Genomic DNA, 26549 nt, shown 5'->3' on the forward strand with positions numbered 1-26549 from the left:
GAAATGTTTAGTCAAAGGCCTCTAGCACTCACCAAGGCTTTTGACTGAACAGCAGTCTAGTTAGATTTCCTTCTTCGGTTTGGTGATCGAAGTGATGAAATAATGCATAATAACTCAGGACCATGCAATCCTTGTTCTATGAACATAACAATGCACAATTGCATTTTTGTCACTGAGGAATATGAAGAATTAAATGGAAGAGACATAAATCTGTCAGTGCAATGAACAGTTTTGAACAATGTGTGCTGTAGTCCTGTCTGTCCCACAGGGATTAGTGTTTCATTGTACTTCTTTAGCTTTTTGAATTCACAAAACCCACAAACTTACAATGTGGGAAATACTTGAAAAACAAAGAGTCAAAATTCCTCATTTGCTAAAATTGACTTTTATTTTAAGCTTATCATTTTAATCTTAAAAAGATATTTTTGATGGCACACAGCCTCAGAATCAGCACCTTTGCATTTACAAACTGCAGGGAATCCCTGTCAATTTGTATTTCCCTAATTCTGACTTTTAAATCATGCAGATGATCTTACTCTTTGTTCCTGTTTTCTGTGAAAGGCTTAACAGCACATTGCTGCAACAAGATTGCACATTATGAGGATTCCATTCACAAAATAGTCTTACAACACATTAAATATTGATTTAATAATTTCATCATAAATGAAAACTGTAATGAAAATGCCTATATAAATACACAGTGCCGCTTTTGTGATGTGCTACTCTCTCTTGGTTTTTGTTTATTTACACTCCAGTTCACAAGAGCATCATTAGTGCAAATTAATGAGATTTTACTTTACATTTATCTTGTAACAAGCTCTTAGATATATTTCAGCTGATTGAGGCCAGTGTAATGAGTTAATTTTCAGCGTCTGGTTTGGTGAGAGATCTCTCAAGCTCTTCTGCAGGGTTAGATTTCTTCTGGCATGGGATAGCAGGTAGGACACAGCTTGGTTTCAGAGGCTCTCCTGATAGTCCAGGCAAGAGAGAATAGAGCAAATGACTCTGAGAATGTCCCCTTTTCTGGGATCTGGAGGTTGGGGCTGGTGGGAGAATAACTGCATCAGTCCTTAGGGAATTTAAAGGCAGGGACTTAAACATCTTGGCACCCTGAGATGGTAGCTGAACTAGAGGAAAAAGAAAAAGAGAGAAAGAGTACACAGAAAGTGAAAAGCATGACATTTTTGCAAACGAGTTTGCTACTTTCTTTGAACTGTTTGTTTGTTTTGTGTTGTGTGTACGCAAACCTGCATTTGAAAAATATCAGTAAAAAATCACTAAAGCCTGTCAGGGCTAAGCTTCAACTGAAGAAAACTCCAGTGTTAAGCAATTTACATTACGTTTGATGATCAATAAGACTTGGTAAGTTTAAAGGTTCACTTTTGATAAGCAGGAAATCCATAGTTTGACTGAAGGAGACTTGGTCTGTTTGGGGAGATTTCCACAAGACATTTTTTCATCAAAAACCGCAGACTGACTGAAACATAAATGTTCTATGGGAATATATTATATTTAACAAAACCTTTGTGGGAGGATGCTCTATTTCCTAGGGTAAATTCTGATCAAAATCTTCGGAAGATGAAATGGAAGAACCTGCGATACTGTGTCTGGGTTACTCTAGAGACGGTCAGTCATGAAGGTAGGTCCACACAAGCTCTGCAAGTCACAGGCCACAAAAGTAGCCCATTATCCTGTAGCACCCTAAGACCCACACTGAAACAGAAGAGCCACAGCTGCTGTATGTCTTGTGTGTGTCAGCAGTCTTGTAAGAAACTGTGGATTTAGATCATCCTTAATCTCCACCTCACACTCAGCAGGGTAACATTTTTTGTGCTTTAAGTTGATATAGTTCTATATCTTCTCTAAATTGAAATCATCAAGCTCCTTCATTCACAGAATCACAGAATGGTTTGGGTTGGAAGGGACCTAAAAGATCATCTAGTTCCAACCCTCCTGCCATGGGCAGGGACACCTCCCACTAGACCAGGCTGCTCAAAGCCCCATCCATCCTGGTCTTGAACATTTCCAGGGGTGGGGCATCCACAACTCCTCCGGGCAACCTGTTCCAGTGCCTCACCACCCTCACAGTAAAGAATTGCTTCCTGATATCCAATCTAAATCTACCCTCTTTCAGTTTGAGGCTGTTATGCCGTGTCCTTTTATAACACTCCCTGATAAAAGAGTCCCTCCCCGTCCTTCCTGTAGGCAGCCTTCAGGTACTGGAAGGCTGATAGAAGGTCTCCCCAGAGCCTTCTCTTCTCCAGGCTGAACAACCCCAACTCTCTCAGCCTGTCTCTGCAGGAGAGGTGCTCCAGCCCTCTGATCATTTTTGTGGCCCTCCTCTGGACCTGTTCCAACAGGTCCATGTCCTTCTTGTGCTGAGGACTCCAAAGCTGGACGCAGTACTGACAGTGGGGTCTCACCAGAACGGAGTAGTGGGGCAGAATCACCTCCCTCAACCTGCTGGTCACGCCTCTTTTGATGCAGCCCAGGATCCAGTTGGCTTTTTGGGCTGTGAGCACACATTGCTGGCTCCTGTTGAGCTTCTCATCAACCAACACTCTCAGCTGCTTCTCCTCAGGGCTGCTCTGTAGCCATTCTTTGCCCACCCTGCATTTGTGCTTGGGATTGCCATGACCCAGGTGCAGGACCTTGCACTTGGCCTGGTTGAACTTCATGAGGTTTGCATGGGCCCACCTCTCAAGCCTGTCAAGGTCCCTCTGGATGGCATCCCTTCCCTCCTGTGTGTCGACTGTGCCACACTGGTGTCGTCAGCAAACTTGCTGAGGGTGCACTCAATCCCACTGTCCATGTCACCGACAAAGGTGTTAAACAGCACTGGTCCCAATACTGACCCCTGAGGAACGCCACTCATCACCGGTTTCCATGTGGACATTGAGCCATTGACTGCAACCCTTTGAGTGTGGTCATCTAGCCAGTTCCTTATCCATTGAGTGGTCCATCCATCAAATCCACGCTTTTCCAATTTAGAGACCAGGATGTCATGCAGGACAGTGTCAAACACTTTGCATAAGTCCAGGTAGATGATGTCGGTTGCTCTCCCCTTATCTACCAATGCTGAGGCAACATCATAGAAGGCCACCAAATTTGTCAGGTGCGATTTGCCTTTGGTGAAGCCATGTTGGCTGTCACAAATCACCTCCTTATTTTCCATGTGCCTTAGCAGAGTTTCCAGGAGGATCTGCTCTATGATCTTGCCAGGCACAGAGGTGAGACTGACTGGTCTCTGGTTAGTCTCTGGTAGTTCCCTGGGTCATCCTTTTTTCCCTTTTTGAAAATGGGTGTTATTTTTCCTCTTTTCCAATCAGCGGGAACTTCACCAGACTGCCACAACTTTTCAAATATAATGGAAAGTGGCTTGGCGACTTCATCTGCCAGTTCCCTCAGGAACCGTGGGTGGATTTCATCCAGTCCCATGGACTTATGCACCTTCAGGTTCCTCAGATGGTCCTGAACCTGATCTTCTCCTGCATTGGGCAGTTCTTCATTCTCATTCAGGAGGGCTAACTTCGACCTCTTCAAGAAACTGCTTGGAGAGATCCCGTGGGCTAGGGCTCTGGAAGGCAAAGGGGCTCAAGAAAGCTGGTTGGTATTCAAAGACCACTTCCTCCAAGCTCAGGATCGGTGCATCCCTAAGAGAAAGAAATCGGCCAAGGGACGCAGGAGACCTGCATGGTTGAGCAGGGAGCTTCAGAAAAAGCTCAAGTGGAAGAAGGAAGTTTATAATAAGTGGAAGAAGGGACTGACCCCTTGGGAGGATTACAAGAATGCCACCAGAGCGTGCAGGGATGAAACAAGGAAAGCCAAGGCCGCCTTGGAATTAGACCTGGCTAGGGACATCAAGCACAACAAAAAGAGCTTCTACAAGTATATTGGAAGCAAAAGGAAGACCAGAGAAGTTGTAGGCCCACTGCTGAATGAGGCAGGAGTCATGGTGACGGAGGATGTGGAGAAGGCAGAGTTACTGAATGCCTTCTTTGCTTCGGTCTTTTCTGCTCGGCCTAGCCCTCAGGAGTCCCAGGCATTGAATAAAGTAACAGGGAAAGAAGACGACTTCCCTTGGGTTGAGGAGGATCGAGTGAGGGACCAATTAGATCATCTAGATATTCACAAGTCCATGGGCCCTGATGGGATGCACCCGAGAGTGCTGAGGGAGCTGGCAGAAGTCATTGCTGGGCCGCTCTCCATCATCTTTGAAAAGTCCTGGAGAACAGGCGAGGTGCCTGGGGACTGGAGGAAAGCCAATGTCACTCCAGTCTTCAAGAAAGGCAAGAAGGAGGAGCCGGGGAACTACAGGCCGGTCAGCCTCACCTCCATCCCTGGAAAGATGATGGAACAGCTCGTTCTGGGTGTCATCTCAAGGCATGTGGAGGAAAGGAAAGCTATCAGAAGTACTCAGCATGGATTCACCAAGGGGAAATCATGTCTGACTAATCTGATAGCCTTCTACGATGGCATGACTAGATGGATAGATGAGGGGAGGGCGGTAGATGTGGTCTACCTTGACTTAAGCAAGGCGTTTGACACGGTCTCCCACAGCATCCTCATAGGGAAGCTTAGGAAGTGTGGGTTAGATGAATGGACAGTGGGGTGGATAGAAAACTGGTTGAAAGATAGAGCTCAGAGGGTTGTGATTAGGGGCACAGAGTCTAGTTGGAGACCAGTGACGAGTGGTGTTCCCCAGGGGTCAGTACTGGGTCCAGTCCTCTTCAACATATTCATCAATGACCTGGATGAGGGGATAGAGTGCGCCCTCAGCAAGTTTGCTGATGACACCAAGCTGGGTGGGGTGGCTGACACACCGGAAGGCTGTGCCGCCATACAGAGAGACCTGGACAGGTTGGAGATCTGGGCAGAGAGAAACCTTATGAAGTTCAACAAGGGCAAGTGTAGGGTGCTGCACCTGGGAAGGAACAACCCCATGCACCAGTACAGGTTGGGTGCTGACCTGCTGGAGAGCAGCTCTGTGGAAAGAGACCTGGGAGTCCTGGTGGACAACAGGATGACCATGAGTCAGCAATGTGCCCTTGTGGCCAAGAAGGCCAATGGCATCCTGGGATGCATCAAGAAGAGCGTGGCCAGCAGGTCGAGGGAGGTCATCCTCCCCCTCTACTCTGCCTTGGTGAGGCCGCACCTTGAGTACTGTGTCCAGTTCTGGGCTCCCCGGTTCAAGAGGGACAGGGAACTGCTGGAAAGGGTGCAGCAGAGGGCTACAAAGATGATTGGGGGACTGGAACACCTCTCTTATGAAGAAAGGCTGAGGGATTTGGGTCTCTTCAGTCTGGAAAAAAGACGGCTGAGGGGTGACCTTATCAATGCTTATAAATACTTAAAGGGTGGGTGTCAGGAGGATGGGGCCAGGCTCTTTTCAGTGGTGCCCGGGGACAGGACAAGAGGCAATGGGCACAAACTTGAACATAGGAAGTTCCACCTAAACATGAGGAGGAACTTCTTTACCCTGAGGGTGACAGAGCACTGGAACAGGCTGCCCAGAGAGGTGGTGGAGTCTCCAACTCTGGAGACATTCAAAACCCGCCTGGACATGTTCCTGTGTAACCTGCTCTAGGTGACCCTGCTCTGGCAGGGGGGTTGGACTAGATGATCTCCAGAGGTCCCTTCCAACCCTATGGTTCTATGATTCTATGATTCTATAGCCCCTGGCTTTGCATTCTGCGACTTGGGTGGTGTGGTTGAAGCCCTTGCTGGTGAAGACCGAGGCAAAAAAGTCATTCAGTACCTCAGCCTTCTCCATATCCTGGGTAACCAGGTCTCCTGTCTCCTTCCTGAGAGGGCCCATATCTTCCCTAGTCTTGCCTTTACCCCTGATGTACTTATAGAAGTGTCTCTTGTTATCCTTGATGCCCCTAGCCAGAATTAATTCTATCTGGGCTTTAGCTTGCCTAATCTGGTTCATGGTCACTCAGTGACCAGGATTCAGGCAACTGACTAACTAATTTCCTAATTTTTTAAAAGGACAATTCAAAACCTTAATTGTAGACCTATTTTTCTCTGCCTTGGAATTTATTGTGAATTGCAGTAGCTTATTTTCATTTAATTCTCCATTTTTTCACAAGCTCTTTGTATACAAATAGTTTAACCATTTGAAGAGCTCCACACTGGAGTTAGCACCATCTCTGTTTTGGCTACAGAATCTTCCTTGCAATTTTTCACATTAATTTTTACTTCATTGCATTTCTCATTCCATCTGTCACTTCTTTCCATCTGCATCTATTGTGATGAATATATGAGAGACTATTAATGTTTTCCTCTGAGATGTTTTACCTTGAGTTTCATCTTACTAGTCATGACAGCCTCCAGAAGGTTATTCAGATTCTCTGTCTACTTTGCTGGCTTCCTCCTTTGAAACTAATCAGAAATGCTTCCTGGTGATCAGGTGTTAAAAACCATTCTCTGAGCCAAAACACTTGTCCTCAGATTGGTATTATGCTTGTGTCTTGTTCTTTACATGTGGGAAGAATTCTGCTATAAAGCATTCTGCGAGACAGGTGACCATCTCAGCCTGTCCTTGTCGTTCCATTTCCTCGTCAGGTTCAATGAAAACCTGGGTGTCCATGTTTGCATTATGCCTGGCAGCCCCTTTGATTGTTCCCTTTTCATAATCTCTGACAGGAATTTTCCTGGTGCAGGTTCAGGGAAATTCTACAGAAATGAGGAATGGAGAAGAGCATTCTCTCTTAACACAATGAAAATCTTGTGCAATTCCAGAGGAACATCTGCAGTTAATCTAGATTTGGACTGTTTTAATAGAGGATAAACTGATAAATGAACTAATTCTTATTAGAAATAACAGATGACATAATGAACTGGTATGAACTGAGTAACTACTGCAGTCAATGCACCTGTGATAAACTGGACCTTACAAGTCAATTTTGCTCTTTGAAAAAATCCCCAAACCAAGCTAAACTCATAGGTAGAATAGTGGATGGAGTTTCTTGACAGCTGTAGAATAAAAAGATAAGAAAAAGGGACTTAAGGAATTTAAAGTCAGTTAACCTAACCCAAAAAATCCTAAATCCTGACCTAACCTAAAATCCTGACCACAGTTGGTGTTTCTCAGAAGTGAATCTTTGAACCTATGAAGTCTGCCTTCTCACTGCTCATGAAGAAACATAAAAAAACCCAACAAACTGAATCACTGGAGGAGTAGATGCAGGAGAAGTGAGAAATTATGTGGTTTTAATAAGGATGGATTATTAACTTTGTCACAAATTTTTGTAAAAAATAAGGTAGATCCATTACTATAATGTTACTATAACTATATCCATTGGATTCAGTTCTATATCCATTGGGTAAAGGGATAAACTATATCCAATGGATTACTATATCCATTACTATAACACACCTAATGAAAAAAAGGCACTCAAGGTGTGATTTACCGGAGAACAGATTTACAATGCAAAATGACCTGATAAATTGGAGAAGCGGTAAGTAATTCAGCTAATGAAAGTCAGCAAAGGCAAATGCAAACCACTACGCTTAGGGAAAACAAACAAACAACGAAATCCCGAACCACCAAAAGTCCAAATGTAAGATGGAGAATAACTGGGTATGGCAGTAACGGTCCTGCAGGTAACTGGGGACACAGACTGTGCCCGAGTCAGAAATATAATGAAGAAGTTCAAGCAGGAACCCTGCAGATTCCGTGCTTCAGCAGGCAGAAACACACCAGTCTTGTCATGCAAGCCCTTCTGTGTCTGTAGATTTACGTAGTATATAATTAACAAGTCAGAAATTTGCCCTGTTGAAAGCAAATGTTGCCTCTCTAATGTCTGTGGTGGGCACTGAAAAAGCTTTGCATCTACATATTTTTTACTATATACATTGTGCAAAAGAGGCTGAAGTTATTCTTGCCATATTACCCTGTACCATATGCCATATACTTATTTCATCATTCATTATTTATTTATCTGGAGCAGTAATTGTCTAAGATTCACCAGGTTTCTATCTGGGGCAAAGCAGAACATTTATAGAGAGGGTTTAAAAAATTGGTAGATTTTTTTCTTATTTTAATGCTAACTTCAGTACAGTTCAAGTTGTGGTGGCCTGACCAGACAGTGTTTACTAGAGCTGTCTGGCCTTTGGCAATGTAGTGTAATTCATGGGTCATATTCAAGGTTCATTTGTGTTCAGAGGTTCAAGAAATCTCTTAGTTTTCCTTTCCATGAAAAAAATACCCCAGACCATTAATACTTTGCTTTAGTTGGTATTGAATTTGTGTGAATAAGGCAGAAGGGCTAAATACAATAAATGAGCCTGTTTGTTTTCTGCAACATGATAGAATGCTTTGAGTTCATTGAAATTTTGGTGTGTAAACCAAATGCATATTGAGAGGCTTACTTGTTTCCCTCTTTGGAGCACAGGCATATATACGTTCATGCATTCAAAGTTTGCACCTGTGTAAAATATCTCTGGAACACTTTACGTACTAGGTAAGTCCTTAATGATGGGTTTAAGTAATGCAAAAGAAGTGTAATTTAACTTCACCCTCATGACCGGCTAGCCATCACAAACCCATGCTCATTCAAAGAACTAAAAAGCAGCATCCAAACGTTGATGCTTTCCATCTAGTCCTACATACTGTACTCAATTTAGGATATTCAATAAGGATTTCAGGATGAGTATATGGATGGCTTTGAAATAATAGATATAATGGCTGGTATTAGGGTATGTGTTGAGACACGTGAGCCTGGACACAGCACTGGGGTCTGTGAAAGACAGAACCCTTAAGGCTGGTTGCCAGAAGCTATGTACAGTGAAAGCAGCAGTAATTATTCATGTTCAGAGGGCAGAGACAGTTACCCAGCACCTAGTGGTACAATAAGAGTGACTCATTCATGGAGCCTTTTCCACTCAGCAGTGACTCTCGAGTGGCTGCTATTGTCAACTGCAGAGGCAAGAATAAAGCTGCCCCGGAGGCATTACCCAAGGGGTATGTACTCCAGCAGAAGGAGGTACTCTTAGACTCTGTTCCTTTTGCAAGCAGCGGACCATGGTGGCCCTCTGCAGAGGAGGGTGCTTTGTGGAATCCTTTGCTGTTAACTTGGGAAAGAAGAAACTTCAGCTCATGATGAATAACAGCAAAAACAACTACTGATCCCCAGAAAATATTGTTAAAGGATCTGCAGAAATATATCTTTCTTTTTTTTTCTTTTTTTGTTGTTCAGCAAGTGGTAACGTCACTTTGGCTTCAGACCTTCTAAGCCACATGAAGAAGTGAGAGCAGCATTCTCTAGAAGTCCCATATTTTTTTGGAAGGTTATTCTGGCATTGTGTGAGCAGCGTGTGATGGTTGTAAGCCTGTTTTCCAGGGGTCCTTGGGAGAGTTGCATGATGAGATAGAAAGGGTGTGCTGGGGATGGAGCAGCAGCATGCAGAGTAAGAGATGCCAGGCTGTCCTGAGGCTACTCAAGAAGCCATGTGAGGGACCTCTTTGGCCCTAGGAACACCTGGAGGGTGTGAGTTCATGAACTATGGGTTAAAGTCACTCCAGTACTCTTCCTAGGCTATTGTTTCATTCCTATTATCCTCTTTCTAACTTGTATTTTTAAATGGTTTTGCTTAGAGATTAAAGCATCTCTTCCTTTTTTTCATTGCCCTTCCTTTTTTTGGGAGATGTTTCTTCTTTCTGTTAATCTCTGAGTAGTTTCAGTTCTCTTTCTAATTTATGCTTATTTTTTTGTTTAGCTCCCTGGTTGCTTTTTTTCCCCCACTGGCTTTGTTGCATGTTTTTAGCACACATCTTGTGTAACGAAAATACTAGAGAAACACAAATGTTTATCTTCAAACTTCATTGCTGGAGGCATTTGCCTGGATAAAGGCTGTGTCCAGAACAGTAATATTTTTAGGGCTAGATGGAGGATGAGTGAAATCTTGGCTCTGAAACAGTTATTCGGAAAGCTCCAGGATGAAATGTGTCATTTGTATTAACAAAGAAGAAATTTAACCTATTTTGCAAATAACTTTGTTTTTCTGTTATTGGCCTGAACTGATGTTCAAGCAGTAATGGCACCTGGATAAATGTGCTGTGTTCGTTAATTGAACCATGATTATTAACTGTGATAATTGTATCTTATTCATAAAACACAGGTTTTGGCATGAGACTAGAACTAAAATCCTGGCTGTTTGGATGAATTACTGCAAGAACACCAGTGATTATGAAATATTTTTTTTTTTAGGATTTTGTTTACAACTATGTTTTAACTAGAAGACCCAGAGAACGTTAGTAGAAAGCTTAAAAATAGAAGACTTGGAGCTGGGGTTTTGAAAGCAGTTAGATTCTTTTCTTTCCTCTGAGCAGACAGAGAATACCACCTCAGTATTCCACATGTCTCTGCTTTTCTTCTTCCTCTATTATTTACTGTGCAGCAGCGGTGCAGAATTCTGTATTTCCCCTACCCAATCTGATGTTCCCTATAAAGCTACCTCTGCTGTTTCGTTTTTAGTAATATTGTTATAGCTGCAGAATTGCTTCTGAAACTCAGATCATGAGAGAAAATGACTCTTAAATTTAGCTCTGAATTGTGAACGCTTTAGGACCTGGCTGATCTGCAGGATGACAAACAGTAAACTGCAAATCCTCATCCAAAATACATTGGAGGATTTGCGCTTAGTGGAGCACAAGGCTGTGCGAGCAGGATGCTGCTGGGAGTAGGGCTATGTTTGCATGTGAAGAGCACCCCAGACGCTGGCTGGGTCCATCCTGGGACACTCACTAAGTCTTGAGACTCTGCCGGGGCTGTGGGAGCAGGGTGAGGCTTTCCCTGCTTTTTGTGACCTTGCTTCTTACTGCCTTGGGAATGAAGAGCTGTCTGCAAGTGCAGAGGAAAAAAAGTCTGCTGCTCTCCCAATCCCTTTATTTTAGCTCCTGTGTTACAGAAGGTAACCCTAACCAGTTGCTGTTAGAATGAGAGAAATTAATTATTCCTGCCCTCAAGTAAAAGCTAGTCTATCTGCTGTGCTTAAGACAGAGAGACATCTTTTCACCTATGTAGCATTCAGAAAATGACAAAGTTTCTGGAAACCTGATGATCTTGTTCCAGTCCTCTTCCCTCTAATTTTTGCTAGCAAAAGGACACAAAAATCAGTGTCATGATAAAATATCATATTTTTCATGCTGTTTGCAGAAGAGTCATTCCTTATCCTGGCTTTCATCTCACATATCCAACCTTTCTCTGCCATGCAGTCATTAGGCTGTTGTCATCCATCTCTTTGCATTCCTGTAAGTCATCATGTCCTGCCCCCTGTGAAAAGCTACCTGAGTCATACAGGCATATGCAATCAAGAGTGAAACCGAGAGTGAAAAATCCTGTGTCTGTGAGAATTCCAGTCACCTCTGCTCTGGAAAATAAATGTAGAACCAAACGCTCCTCTATGTTGACATATATCGCTTCGACTGGGCCAAATCTATGAAACTCTTTGGAGAACAGGGTTGTGATCAGCACCACAAAGTCCAGCTGAAGGTGGGAAATGTAAAGTCCTGCACCTGGGGAGGAATAACTCCCTGCACCAATACATGCTGAAGATCAAACAGCTGGAATGGAGCTTGTCAGAGAGGAACCTGAGGGCCCTGATAGACAACATGCTGAACATGAGCCAGCAGTGTGCCTGTGCGGCAAAGACAGCCAACAGTATCTGGGGCTGCATTAGGAGGAGTGTTGCCAGCAGATCGTGGGAGGTGATCCCTCCCCTCTACTCAGCACTGGTGAGACACATCTGGAGTGCTGTGTCCCATTCTGTGGGCCCAGCATAAGAGAGACAAGGACATACTGGGGCAAGTCCAACAAAGGACGATGGAGATGATTAAGGGATTGGAGTGTCCAGCCTCAAAGGGGAGGCTGAAAGAGCCAGGACAGTTCAGCTTTGAGAAGAGAAGAGTCAGGGGATCTTGTCAATATGTATAAATGCCTGACTGAGGGGAGTAATGAACAGGGAGCCAGACTCTTCTCTGTGGTGTCCCATGATGGGGAAAGAGTCAATGGGCACAAATAGGTTACACGAGACTTTTTTACTCTGGGGGTGGTCAAACACTAGAACAGTTGCCCAGAGAAGTAGTGTAGTCCCCGTCCTTGGAGGTATTTAAAACCTAAGTGGATGTGATCCTGAGCAACCTGCTGGTGGTGACCTCTCCATGGGCAGGTGGGTTGGACTAGACAATCTCCAGTGGTGCCTTCCAACCTCAGCCATTCTACGATGCTGTGAAAAAGGAACGTGAAACCTCTCTCAGGCACTCAGATGCCAGTGATGGGGGCACACATAATGATATTGTAACTGAGACTTGCCTGTACTTACTTTTGTGAGCACAGTGGTTGGGTATGGGAGCTAGGCTGTTCCGTACAGGAGTAAGGTTTTTTATTTTGGGTTCATCTATGGGCATCTGTTGAAAATTTTTACCTGTGAAAGAAAAATATGTTACCATATGAAAATAATTGTAAATAATACAGTGCACTGTAGATGTCTGGCTTCTAGAAAAAAAGAAAACTTACTTAGTAATTCTCAGAAATATATAATAACAAGAAACCACGAACTGAAAAAAGCTGTTGCTTTGTTCTCTTTACATTTATGAAAAAGAGTGACTGATTTAATATAACCTTCATGTGTACCCTTATCATATATCCTCTCATATAATATAGTAATTGGTCTTAAAACAGGCACGGTCAAGTAACTAGGTCCATGTAAGAATATTTGGACACAAAATATCTAGAAATATTCAACTAGGTTGATTTGATTTCTTCATCGAAGTTTTAGTTCGCAAACTTTTCTAACAGGGTCTCAGCCTTTCTATGTACTAGAACACAAATGGAGTTCAACTGCTCAGTGGAAAATGAGACTATTGGGAGTATATCAGCAGTAAAGATGAGCTTTGAGAGGGTTTTGCTGCAGATGAAAACATAGCAAAACTGATAGAAACTGATTCTTAATAAACTACGTTTATGGCAATTTAATTTTTACCAAGAAGAATAGATACTGGAAAATGAAAGTGTAATTAGCTAACTGTGGCATTTCACTGGCTAAGATTAAAGTTAACTTTGGTCTTGTACTATTAAAAAAGACAATGTGTTAGATGGTGTAATGCATTTCACTACATAAATGACACATCAAATACTATTGAAAAAGTAGAAACTCAAGCACCAGATCAGCATTTTTCCCAGATCCTTTTCCTGAATTGATCTTATTCTGTGACGTTTGAGTCCCTCAAATTTTTCTTTTTTGTTATCACCAGACCTGAGATGAGCTTTGTAAGGAGTCTTGAGTTGTCTTGCAAACAGCTGCTCATTCAGCATGGCGTTGCAACATAGCTCATTACAGAGCAAGCATAAGCTCTGTTGGCACGCAGAGACGAGGGGAGACACGAGCTGGGTGTAGTAGGACATCTTAAGCAATAGGAAGAAATGGAACGATATAAAAAGCCTTTGTGGCTTTATAGTTGGTACTTGAAAATACCTGTGTATTGCTGAGCTGTGCAAGATAAAGCTACAGGAAAATAGTGTAGAACAGATTCCTAGAGGTGCACTGAAGTAGTTGTCACGACTTCTGTAACTATGTTACTGACTAAATGGATTCTGTGTGAAAGGAGCTAAAGTGTTTTGTCAGACAAACCCCCATGTTATAGTGCAGCCTTCAGCTCAGCACGGAGCAAGATTCTGGTCCAAAGGCAATGGCAGTCAATAGAGCTTGTCTCAATCTACCGGGTCCCATGGGTAAAGCTGACATGTATTGGGCTAAAGCGTGAACAATCTCTTATGGATGAGATGTATCTAATAGAAACAGACTTTGGTTTCCTTTTCCCATGATTTATGCTTTATTTAGTCTTTAACACTTCTACAGGGTGATCAAAAAGTGGGTGTTAAATTGGTAAGTTTATTCTATAGACATCACATCCACTGTGCACAAAGAAATAAATATATCTATTCCAAAATAGCAGAGAATCAAGCCTGCTGCTCCCATTAGTGCAATTCAAGTTATATTGGTTTCAGCGATGCTTATGCTGAGAACTAATGGGTTATTATGTATGTACCATTATGGCTTTGATGATGGGAGGCTGTTTTTTCTATCAAGAGATATGTTTATTTCCTAAGTGGGGGTATCTGGCAGCAAAACAACAGTACACAGCACAATCATGTTTGCAAGGCGGATATGAATGCTTGGAAAAGAATCCTTGTTGTCTAAAAGTTCTGGCATCCAGGGGAAGTATTCTTCTGCTCTTCTTTTCTATCTGCTTCACATAACATCGGAGAGAAAGGTTTTTCTTTCTTTAAGACATCATCTTTGTCATCCCCGAGAGTATATTTACAATGGCATTTTTGAATGTAATGGAAAGGAGGCAATTTCATTAGTATAAAACGCAGGACGCTTGTGCATATCATTTTATTTACTGACTTTTTTTACAGGTTGTTCTTTGATTTTCTTTTGCATTTAGGTAGGAGAACCATGTTGTCGTGTGTTTTGTGGAAAAGTTGTAAATGTTATGACGAATGTCCGCCTGTAAATCAGTCCTTCAGTTTGAGAAACAAACAGCCACACTGATCAGCTTTGCTCTACTCTTTCCTGGCCAAGAAGTGCTTCCTTCCTGTTGGACTATAACACATTGCTTATGCCAACATAAGCTTAATAGTGGCCTATTTTTTACATTATCTGTTTAAGCAAATAAAAGGTACTGGGCTGCTGTAATAAAATCTGTAATAAACTGTCACCTTAGACCTGGAAAGTTGGTAATCTAAAAGATGAGTGTGTGATAGAAGGAGGCTAAATCTGGTAAGAGGGTGCTAAGAGCTGCCTTACGTTTGACACAGGCTTCCTTTTACCTATGTGACTTGGAGTTTCTCTGCTTACACCATTTTTCCCTTGGAAAGTAGATGGCAGTACGTTTTGCAAAATGGGATGATTGCAAAGCTCATAAATACAAAATGCTTCATATTGTGGACGCGAGCTCAGCACTGTGGCTGGCAAGCACTCCTGCAATCTTGACAATAGTTTTTGGTACAGTCTATCTTTGCTTTCCCCAGCGGAGGGCAAGACAAAGTAGTTATTCTGAGAGAAATCAGTGCATGATAGTAAGGAAAGTCTCATTGCTACTCACAGCAGCCTCTCCCCTTTATGTAAGCGCTAAGGCTCAGCTAGTAAATTGACTCATCTTTCATTTCCAGGAGCACAGAAAACAGAACAAAAAACCTCCCAAAATCCCCATCTATGTGCCAGCTGCCTTAGTAGCAGTAAGCACAAAAATTAGCTCTGACTTTAATAAAGGCATGGCCATGCAAGGCAATCAACACTGTGTGTCAGCTGAGAAAATAATTTTCAGATTGAGTTTCCCTAGATTATTGATACTCATAGTCCTGCCCTGGATACTCAGTGGTTAGGAAATTACATGTAGCCCCTCCGAGTCATGACTTGAGAAATGGAGTATTAACAGTTCAGTGTCCTTCAAAGACCAGCTGGTTGGGTTTTTTCCCCTTAGCCTTCTGCAGAAAAAAAAAACAATGAGGAAATATCTTTCCTCCAAGAGAGCTGCCTGCACGGTGCTGCCGTCGGGGCTGGGGCCAGCCTTACTTTGCTTCTCATCCCTCCACGTCCTGCCGGCGCAGCACACTGGAGACCTGGAAGCCCTGGAGCTTGTACAGTAAATGCAGTTCTAGTTCAAAGCAAGTCAGGTGGCTTTAATTACAGGGGCAGACAGATTTAAACCACACACATAGGCCTGAAGAGGGATAAGCAGATATTTTTTATCATGAAAAAATGTTAGACAGTATCTGGGTTGTGCAATGTATTCCTGTTAGACGCTCTCTGCCTCCTTACAACTTTTAATTCACATGCCTCAGTGGAAGTCCTTTTTGTGATCTACAGGACTCTGTTTATTGTTGGAAAGTTTTATTAAAGGGAGCTGGTCACAGCAAACTGGGCTTAAAGCAGACTCGGGCTTTTTTTTTTCTCCAAGGAAGATAATAAGCTGTCTTAAAATGCCTTACTCTTCCTTTGGACATGCAAAGACAGCTCACATTGTAACAATTAGAAGATTTCCCATAATTGATGTGATTTTGCCCTCATTCATGCATTTAGACTGCTGGTCCTATATCGAGTCCCTGTGCAGATCGTGATGAGTGGATGCACGAGGTTCATCCTGATTCAGCTGGTTGCAGCTTTTTGTCATAGGATGTTCATAGAAAACCACCTGTCCTTCTGTCCAGAGCAAACAAGGATTTAACCATACAGTATACTACAGTCTTAAGAAAAATCTATAATCACATTTTAAATAACATGGTAGTTACTTCCACATCAAATGTATTCATAGTCTAGATAATTCCACCAAGAAATGTTTCCCCATAGTTGTCCTCAGGTTTCATTTATCCAGTTTGAGTTCATTCATCCTTCTACTGTCAATATGAATGATCTCAAATATCTCAGTCTCACTGTACCCTCTTATATTTAGGTTGTAAAGAAGCCCTGCAGGTTTTCTTGTCTTCCACATGGGAGCTGAACCTTTCAGAGTTCAGTGTAGAAAGAGCATGCTGGAGCAATCCTTGCTAGCCACGTGGAGTTTGGGGTTTGTATGGTTGAGTGAATAGCTGAAGAGTGCACAGTAAAAAAGTAGTGACACCTATAGAACAGGTCTGTCAAGCTTTCAGGAACGCGTCCTGATGTTCAGGAAGTGGAACTTTTTGAATAGTTCCTTTTTCCCCTGAAAAACTATTTCCAGACTTTATTTGCACAATGTAGAATGACCTGTCATTCTGAAGTTTCTGTCTCTACTCTCGTTATTAGAGATGTGAACAAAGATTTTCTGTTTTATAGAACCTTTTGCTTAGGAGTCAGTACAGTTTGCACTATCATGCAAGCTCAGATAGTGACCTGACCTAACTGAGGGGTCTTCTCAGGCAGGGCTTCTGTCCACTGCTCATTTGACTGGAGGATAACGGCGCATGTCTGTTGGGGTGAGGGCAAATTAACCTATTGTGTAACATTTATTCCTTGTAATGGTGTACTGGTAAGTTTGGGGATTGTTTTTTCTTGCCTCATTTTTAGTTGGATATTACAGTGGTCAGAAGGCATGCTAGTTGTGTTTAATTTTGGCGTGGGAGTAATCCCAAGGGAGATGAAGTTGGAGACACTGATATGTTGAAGTAAACTCCAGCACACAGGCCGGCCAGCCAGATTCGTTTAAACATGGATATAAGTCAAACAAAGTACTAGATCCCAAATCCTGCCAAACCCTCGTTTTGAGTTTACTTCAGAATTCTGATGCTCTGCTTCATTACCGTTGCATTACACTTTCCAAACCACAACATAAAAGCATTTACTCTGTCTCTGTAAATTTAGCAACCTGAATTCAGCTTTGGAGAGGCCATAAGAACAGCACATCAGACCAAAAGCACATCTAGGCACCTTGTTTCAGCTGTCAGCTGATGTCCTGTCCACATGCTTTCTGCAACTGCTACTACATACAGGGAGAAGAAACTGAAAAAGTTATTAAAGAAATAGAAATATCATGGGTCAGACTTACTGTTTTTTTCTGACTCAGCTTGCCACATCAGTGGAGACTGTAGGGTTTGGGAGATAGAGAAGAAAGAAATTACCTGATGGAGAACTGGGAAGTGAGGGAAGGCGGGGAGGGCACAAAAGCACATGGTGAGATCTATCAGAGTTTAAGCCATTTATCAGTTTGTCTGAAGGAGTCCTAGTACAGACTTTGTAGGAGAGTAGATGGTTAGAGTCTGTGTTCCAGGGAGCATCCAACAAACTCTGGCAGTTGCTTCTGTGGTCCAGCAAGTTGTGTTCACTCCTACTCTTTTGAGACTTGTGTGTAAAATAGTGGGTGCTGGTGCTGGAGGAGAAGCTTGACGTTGTGCTCTGGGAAGCAGTTAGGAAGGAATTGCCTGCAGTGATTGGGGGAAGGCTCTGGGTTCTGATGGGCAGAAGTCCCTGACACTCTGGTTGCTTCTTTTCTGGCATGAGGTACTTTCTGTCTGTGCTCCTTCTTTTCAAGTCAGCAGTGGTCACACACTCATCTGGAATGTCTTTGCAGTTTGTGTCCATAATGCAATCGAAAGTGGTGATGATGTCGTCTACTTCTGAGGTCTCTTCTCGAGGATATCGGTCTCTGCTTCTCTCCTTCTGACTGGTTTTCTGATCATCTTTCTTCTTTTTGCAAGAGAAGATGTGATTCAGCATGCTGAATCGTCCTTCTTTCTTTAGGAGTCTGTTGTTCTGGGATGGAAACTCATGAACTGGCTCAGGTCTACTGGAAGTGCAAATCACAATGTGATGTCATTATTGCCAAATGATGAAAGAAGTCCTGTCTGTGTTAGCCCATGAAATGGGGTATATATGATTCCGATGATACATTTGGAGGGGTGGTTCAAGGAGACAGAAAATTAGAGCTGAAAATAATACCATGTTATTTCCCTCTTTCTTGTGGGGTTCATTGCCTTACACTCATCTTAATGTAGGTAAAAAAACAAAGAAACTTTCTGGCTTCAGCATCTACCAGCTGCAGAATCATTATTCTGAATGGTGAGGCAAGATCCAATAATAACAAGAAGAACATGCTGGGATCTTAAAAACCAAGTGGTCTTTGTATTATGTCATATTTGGAAAACCGTATTTCCAATAGCACAGTCATTGCTAAGAGCGTAACAAAGGCACTAGTTCATCATTCCTTCCCTCCCTTTCCCTTTCCTTTTCCCTTTCCCTTTCTCCTTCCCTTTCCCTTGCCCTTGCCCATGCCCTTGCCCTCCCGTTTCCCCTTCCCTTTCCCCTTCCCTTTCCCTTGTCTTGCCTGTACTAAGGAGGCCTGGCACAGTTTCAGAAGATCTATCAAGATAATTACCTACAGTGGTGTTGCTGTAGTAGTTTTTAGATGAGATTTTGACTAATCAACATTTCAGAGCTACTGAAGTGGAGGAAGAGGAGAAAGAGAAGGAGGAGGAGGAGAGGTACTGTTACCCTGTCTTACAATTTGCAACACAGGAAATACTGCTAACTGCTGACTGGAAAGGAGGGGAAAGTGCAAAGAAATGTGATGACAAATGTCTTTGTAAGTGCATGCTCATTTACCAAAGTTGAAGAATTGAAATGAATTAAATGACATCTGCTGAAACATGAGAAATACAAAGAGAGAGGAAGATCATAAGCAATGGTAAAAAAAAATACTTTTTAACAGAAAAAATCTAAACTCAGAATAAGAAGAGACAACCAAGGTAGAGAACTAAAGAATGCTAAGAAAACATGGCCAAACCCTTACCCTGCAGATGAAAACTTTAAAATTATTTTATTATCTATGTGGAAAAGCTGCTTTTGTGTTCCGTCTGTCCCTCTGTCTGATTACATGAACACACAGATAGTACTCAGAGATTTAAAAAAAGTGGAAGCCATACATCTGAGGGCTGAAATTATTCTGTAAGATAAATTTTCTGCATGAAGGTGACCGAGCAAGAGCTATACTCACATCTTCTTGGTTCAGAACCGTCTGCTGATTGGCAGACTAGCACTGTAACCGCAGTGATGAGTCTTCAGTAGATGACTAATCCTAATGTTGCTATTTTGGTGGAAAACTTGAACTGAATATTGCATATGAATCAAGGAGACATCACCCTGGGCTCAAACCCCACAGTAGCATAAAAAAAGCAATGAATTTGTTTTCTAGTCAGTGGCAACGTGAGTAAGATGTGCACTTTTACTTTACCTGCTCTCCTGAGACAGCAGCTTGATGCATGCTGTGTGCCCACAGTACATTGCGTATGTCAGAGGGGTGTTTTCATTGATGTCTCGAGGGCTGCTGTCTATCCCCAGCTCCAGCAGTGTCTGCACACAGTCAGCTTTCCCTGCTGCTGCAGCCCAGTGCAAGGGCGTCCTACAGAAAAGCGGGAGTATCGTTAGAATAGATGAATGAATTTACTATCAAAACTATTAGTGACATAATGAGGTGTGTTTCTATGCTACTCGTCCAGATTCACTCATCCATTTTAAGGAATTCTCCAGCAACTTAACCTACACTGATGTGGTAGCCAGTGGTGGTAATTGGACCATAGACTGGCATCTATCTATGTGCACCTATTTAGCTGTAGATAAAGCAGATATGGGGCTGTGGAATGCCTATACCTGCTATATAATATCATCTTTTCCGCTGCTGGAACTGCAGAGTGGGAGAAGTGCCTGAAGTTTTCAGAGCAGATTTTGAAAAAAATCTTTGTAGTGTCCACTGCATAGAATCATAGAATGGTTTGGGTTGCAAGGGACCTTAAAGATCATCTAGTTCCTTCCACTAGATAAGGTTGCTCCAAGCCTCATCCAACCTGGCCCTGAATACTTCCAGGGATGGGGCATCCACAACTTCCCTGGGCAACCTGTTCCAGGTTTTGGAACTGTTCTCACCACCCTCAGAAGAAAGAATTTATTCCTAATATCTAATATAAACCCACCCCCTTTCAGTTTAAAACTGTTACCCCTTGTCCTATCACTACTACACTCCCTCATAAAGAGTCTCTGCCCTCTTTCCCTGTTAGGCCCCTGTTAGGCACTGGAAGGCTGCTATAAGGTCTCCCTGGAGCCTTGTCTTCTCCAGGCTGAACAACCCCAACTCTCTCAACCCTCTCATCATCTTTGTGGCCTCCACTGGAGTTGCTCCAACAGGTCCGAGTCCTTCTTGTGTCGGGGCCACCAGAGCTGGATGCAGTACTCCAGGTGAGGTCTCACCAAAGTGGTTTAGAGGGGGAGAAAAAGGGACAAGGGAGAAAAAAGGGAGAAAAAGGAAAAACAGGGACAAGCTCTTCTCGTCTTTGCATCAAACACAATTAGCAATGGTTGGCTCAGGGCTCTCCATGAAGGTAGGAGAAGGAGTTTCCCTCAGATAAATGAGAAGGACTGGACACATCTACCAGACTGTTATTGCCCCTTTGCCTGTTTCTGTTTTTTGATGGGCCCAGACTAGAGCTGATGTAATTGTCTTGAATCTGTGTAGGAGAATCAAACTGATTTTCTGCTTCCTGAGATTTGTGTCTTGCCTTTGGAAACTTTTGTCCAGTTTTCAAATTGTAATATTTTGTTCTTGTGAAAAATCTGAAAGCACAGAAAACACCGTAAGAAAACTGCAAGAATAAAAAATAAAATTTATTTTTCTCTGCCTCTATCTTTCCAGTGCCAGTGATTTCAGATGGCAGATTCAGAAACACAATAGAATGGAAATCTACTGTGTATTTATAGTGAGTGAACAGCTTATCTTTTCCCCTCTTCAAGTCTAATACCTTCTATGGAAATATCTGAGAACGTGTAATAGGAGGTTGTGCCTTACAGAGCTCTTAAGTGTAGTTAAACTCCTCCCTTCACCCTTCTCTCCATAGAAACACAGCCTTCTCAACTACATTTTACTGATGTTTAGAAACTTCTCCAGAACCCTGTTGGTTTTATTTCTGTTCCATTTTATTGCACTTTTCCATGAAGAATGCTATTATTTTAAGTACCTGAAGGACTAAGCCAAGAAAACCTCGGCTTTTGCTCCACTGAACAGAATAATCAATGCAAACAGCCAGTTGGTTCTGTTTGCATTAAATAAATTTGTGAGCAAAGTTCCAAGGGAGGTAGGTGTGGTGTGAAAAAAGAGGGAAGAGGATGACTCTTCTGCACTTTATTATATGGGGATTTCATCCTGGAAGGAACCAAATACCTTGTCAGAATGGAAGGTGAAGGTCCCCTAGTCCCATAGGAATACTGTGTTAGCACCTTAAATGCAACAAGGAAGCATTGCCATTTCTTAAATACAAAGCAGCAGGATCCCAGCTTCAAGTTGTAGGATCCTGTTCTATTGTTTTGACAAGAATGTTCACTTGTGATAGAAAGAAGTTAAGTCAAGTGGTGACAAAGTCCTTTCACACATAATCTTATCATTTCCTACCAGAAACACAAAGTTAAACAACTTTCCTACGAGTCAGTTATTATAGTAGGTATTATACATGTGAGCTGGACTGCTTTGCATTGTTTCTGAGCAAGCATGGTTCTCTGTAAGTGCAGTTCATTAACTAGGCCATGGCCTGTGAAACAGGAAACACGATTATAGAATAAACAGAGCTCGTCTCAGGTTAATAGAAAGGAAGCAGCAATTTCAGTTTCAGAGTTTCCATGGTTACCTGTCATCCACATCAAGGGCTTGCAGGTTGCACTCCGGGACTTTAGCCAGCTCACTGATAATATCACTGTAGCCTGCAGCAGCAGCAATGTGCATACATGTTTTGCCATTCTCGTCATCGTAGTTTATTATTGATGGTCCCTGGTAGTGGTCCAGAATGATGGAACACAGAATCCTGTTGCCACTCTGAGAGGAAGTTCAGAGAAGAAAAGCATTTTACAATGGAGCTCACACCAAACTGCATTTTCTCTGCTAGAGAAGGCTAAATACAATAATGGTATTTTGTTTTGTGTATACCAGACTCCACAAGTACGAAAGCCAAAAGCTTCCCATCTCCTGCTGGGAATTGGGTTTGCTTTATGAATTTTCTAGAACACTTTGAACACTGGAAAAATAATAAATAATGTACCCCTGCAAATATCTCCAAAAGTTACAGAGCATAAATTACTCAACAGCTTTCTCAGAAATAACTTGGGGTCTTTGCTGTTTTGCTAAGCCAGAGCCCAGAAAGATACGAGCCTATATTTTCTCATAGAAATTTAAGGTTGGAAAGGACCTCAAAAGACCAACCCACTTCTGTAAACCTGTCCAAGTACACCTAGAAAAGCCATGTCAAAATATTTGCTTAAGTGGTTCTCGAAAAGTTTCTTAGCTAGTTTGCTTCAGTGCGTTAGTGTCTTAATAGAAAGTTGACATCCTTCTCTAACCTGCAAATGAAACTGAACTTCTTATATCCTAACTTGGTAGGAACAGAGAAAAAGAATTAATGATTTTTTATATAACAACATACAAACACAAGGCTGGAAAGGTCTTTCTAGATCATCAAATTCAATCCCTGCAATCACTTGTTACATATTCCTTTTCATAAACTTACTGTGTCCATTAAAAGCAATTCGGTTTTTTTGTCCCCACTGCTCCCAAAGGAAGGCAGTTCAAGAACTTGTTTGCTTTAATGATTAGTATCTCTGATTTCTATTCATACTCATTGCTGATTTATGTCCCTTTGTTTCTGTGACAGCATTATTATTTAGAATAAATACTTCTTTAACTGGCATTTGTTCTTCAGATGTATTTATAGACAATCATCGTACCCCTTCTGTGTTGTTCTCTTGCTGCTGTAATCAATCAAAGTCTTTTCAGTTTTCCTTGTAAAATACACTTTCTATTTCTCTCATCAACCCACTAACCCTTCTCCTTTTGTGTTTCAGTTATGTATCCTTGGAGAGGGGTGATTACAATTGTACCACGTCATACACTGACATTTTTACCAGGTCTTTGCACAGTGACACTAGCTCTTTCCTATTTGTGTTAGAAATACCTCTTTTGGTATGTCACAGAACAGCATTTGCCTTATTCACAGCTGTGTCCCATTAGAAGCTCCTAGTAATTTTGGAATAACCCTTTAGAACTCGGTACTTCTCTTCCATAGTCGTTTCCAAACACAGAGTTTCTAGTTTCTCGGAGGAGGTTCTGTTATTAGTACCCAAGTGTATGGCTTAAATAATTTTTGTCCCATTAATGTCACTGTAGACTTAAAGGAAATCCAGCTTCCCCCATATGATATCCCCTTTCTTCTCTGTTAATGTCTTCCAGTTTTTTATTGGCAGATTTCATCAGAAAGTTCTCATATTTTGTGCCAAGTTATCATGAAAATATTAAGCAAGATTGATTTCAAGCCTTATCCCTGAAAGTAATTTCCTTCCAACCTCTATTCAACATTTACTCTTCACTTCTTGATTTTAAGATAAAACTTCTTTTGCTTCTCCGTAGTTTTGCTTTTTCTTTTTTAAGATGTCTACATATTCTAAATATACCCTTTAAAGATCATAGAATCATAAAATTGTTAGAGTTGTAAGGGACCTAGAAGACCATCTAGTTCCACCCCTCCTGCTATGGATAGTCATCCGTTGTATCTCAAGCCTCTTCTACACATTTTTCTTCTCTGCTCTTGCAATGAAGATTCCTGCTACATTTTGCACCATTGACATGATACATTCCAGGTCTCTGGAACCTGATGTTCGCAAAGCTTCTCAGTCCAACTGAGAATTCCCTTAATTTACCAAAATGTGTCCCTCTGAAATCAGGAATTTTGTTTTATATGTGCTTTGTTTACTCACCTGTTGAATTTAGGGCGCACTCTATGGTCATGCCATCCAAGCTTATTTTCTATGACCAGGCATTTTGTAACATCCTCATCAACCATGTTAAAATTGTTATTAATTTATAGTTGTCTGAATATCTAATGAAAAAAAAAAGTGTTGATCTTCATATTCAGGAATACCGAGGTCCTATGAATAATTGTTGTTTTTATTCTTCAGTCCCTATGCCAAATGTCAACGTCCTCCATACCAGCATAATTCTGTTACATTTTTTTGGTTACTAGCACCAGAGAAATCTCTAGTCACATTCAGGGCTAACTGAACCTGGAAGTCTATTATATACGTCTAGCACTACCACAATAAACATTAACATCTATCTATTAACATCCTTCTCCATGTCAGTTTTGATTCAAAAACAAATTAACATGCAGTATCTTACTATTTCTGTATTCATGTTCTAGTGACACCACTTTCCTTTAATTTTATATTGTCTTGCTAAGTCCAAATTTCACATCCTGCACCTACAGTTTCAGTCCCTCAGCATTCTTACACAACTCTTAGCATTTGCAAAAGAAATGTCCCACTGTTCTTACTGGCATTTTATACATTTACAGACTGTTCTGTCTCCCACCAATCTTCCGTTTTCTAGACTAAACAAAACATTTCAACCTCTCTTCATGGGTCAAGTTTTTCAACCCATGTATCATACTTGGTGCTTACTTTTGACCTCTTTCCAGTTTGTCTACAGCTTTCTTCAACCATGGCATGACAATCTACATAATTATGCAGCTGAGGCTTTTCTCCTGACATCGAAAATGACACTGCTGCTTCCTGTAGCCCACATGTATCACACTTCTGTTAATATGTCCCAGAATGATGTTTGTTTGTTTTGTATCAACACCATAATTTAAAATCCTACTCACTTTGTAATCCACTACTCTAGTAGTCTACTACTTTTCATTTTGTGCAGACAGCCTTAATTTTTCAGAGTTCTGTACACAGTGGTACTGTATTAATTTCAGTTCATTCCTACAATTTATCAAAATATCGTCCTCCCCCATGAAGTGCTTGGTGTCCCTCTAATTTTGTTCTACCTGTGGGCTCTATACACATTCTGTATTTCGTCACCTCATTGTGGAACAACCAAAAACACTCTTTTGATAAATCCCTGGCTGGACCGTCTGTGAGATGTTCACCTCCAAATATTATTTGAACTGTCCTGAATGCAGCTGATAGAGAATATATGATATAGAAGTCCCTGGGTTGATTTTGATTGCATTACTCCTTATTCTTCCCCACTGGGACATCCTGTCTTTGGGCTGAATTCTGGGTCCATTACAGCAGGTTGTGCTTATACAAATTGTGCTGTTAATGTCATTCACTGTGATTAAAATTGCATGTACTGCTCAAATCAGAAAGGGATAAAGAATTGGACTTTTTATGATCATTCTATTCACTGCCTACTTAACCAGCTTTCTGTGCCATGTGATAAACTTTATCTTGTTGGCACTCTTCCAGTATTTCTGTGTTTTACTATCTGGTACTAAACTGATTTATTGACATTCAAACATACTATATCTAATAGCTTCTTATCTGAGGAAGCACTAATTGCTTTGAAGATAGCTATGAAATTTTTGTCCTGTTTTAACAATTCAATCAAATTGTTAATTACGTTTTCTACATAATCAAAGTATATTTCCTAATATTTTGTACCTTCTGCTGAAAGAGGTCTCTGGCCAACTGCTTTGTGGTTTTCCAGCTCTCTTCTTAGGAATGCCTTCTTATCTTTACATTCATCTTGGCTTTTGTAAGTTGCACACAAAATTCTCTCAAAACGCTTACACTGCTTAGATTGATAGCTTTGAGCTGAGGTCACCAAAAATGTAGTCTTCCTGTGGTAAATTTACCATGAACCACAGTACTATTGTTAGACCAGGATGTTCAGTGGTAAATTTACCATAGGAAAATTACATGTTTTTGTAACCTTACTGCATGTATCCCTACATTTCGTCTTCTCTTTTTGTATTCAAATTCTTTTCAGAAGCACTTTCAGAGATTATTAGTTATTTTTGCTCTGTGTTTCTATATAATTCTGCAGGGCTCCCCCCCACCCAGTTTTCTTTACATTTTTGTCCCATCTCACACCTTTATCTGCTTCCACCCATTATTCATCCTCCTCAGTGAACTTTTATTTCTTAGATCACTCATCTAAATTAAAATTACTTCATGAAGAATAAATGTCCTAAAGCCTTGATCCAGGAGCCCTTACAAGACAAACTCTCACTGTCATTTATACA

General features: G+C 41.6%; 1 protein-coding gene across 1 annotated transcript in view; it reads right to left on the reverse strand.

The window, feature by feature from the left end:
- Nucleotides 1–364: 364 nt before the first annotated feature.
- Nucleotides 365–26549, reverse strand: part of ANKRD55 (ankyrin repeat domain 55) — a 51968-nt gene continuing 25783 nt past the window's right edge. The window contains exons 7-11 of the mRNA XM_074569478.1: nt 22155–22339; nt 19718–19885; nt 17610–18274; nt 12331–12432; nt 365–1127 (exon numbers count right to left, since the gene is read on the reverse strand). Of these exons, the coding sequence (XP_074425579.1) occupies nt 859–1127; nt 12331–12432; nt 17610–18274; nt 19718–19885; nt 22155–22339 (1389 nt within the window). The 3' untranslated portion in view covers nt 365–858. The remainder of the gene's footprint in view (nt 1128–12330; nt 12433–17609; nt 18275–19717; nt 19886–22154; nt 22340–26549) is intronic.

Source organism: Larus michahellis, chromosome Z (genome assembly GCF_964199755.1).
Source record: "Larus michahellis chromosome Z, bLarMic1.1, whole genome shotgun sequence".
Classification (NCBI taxonomy): Eukaryota; Metazoa; Chordata; class Aves; order Charadriiformes; family Laridae; genus Larus; species Larus michahellis.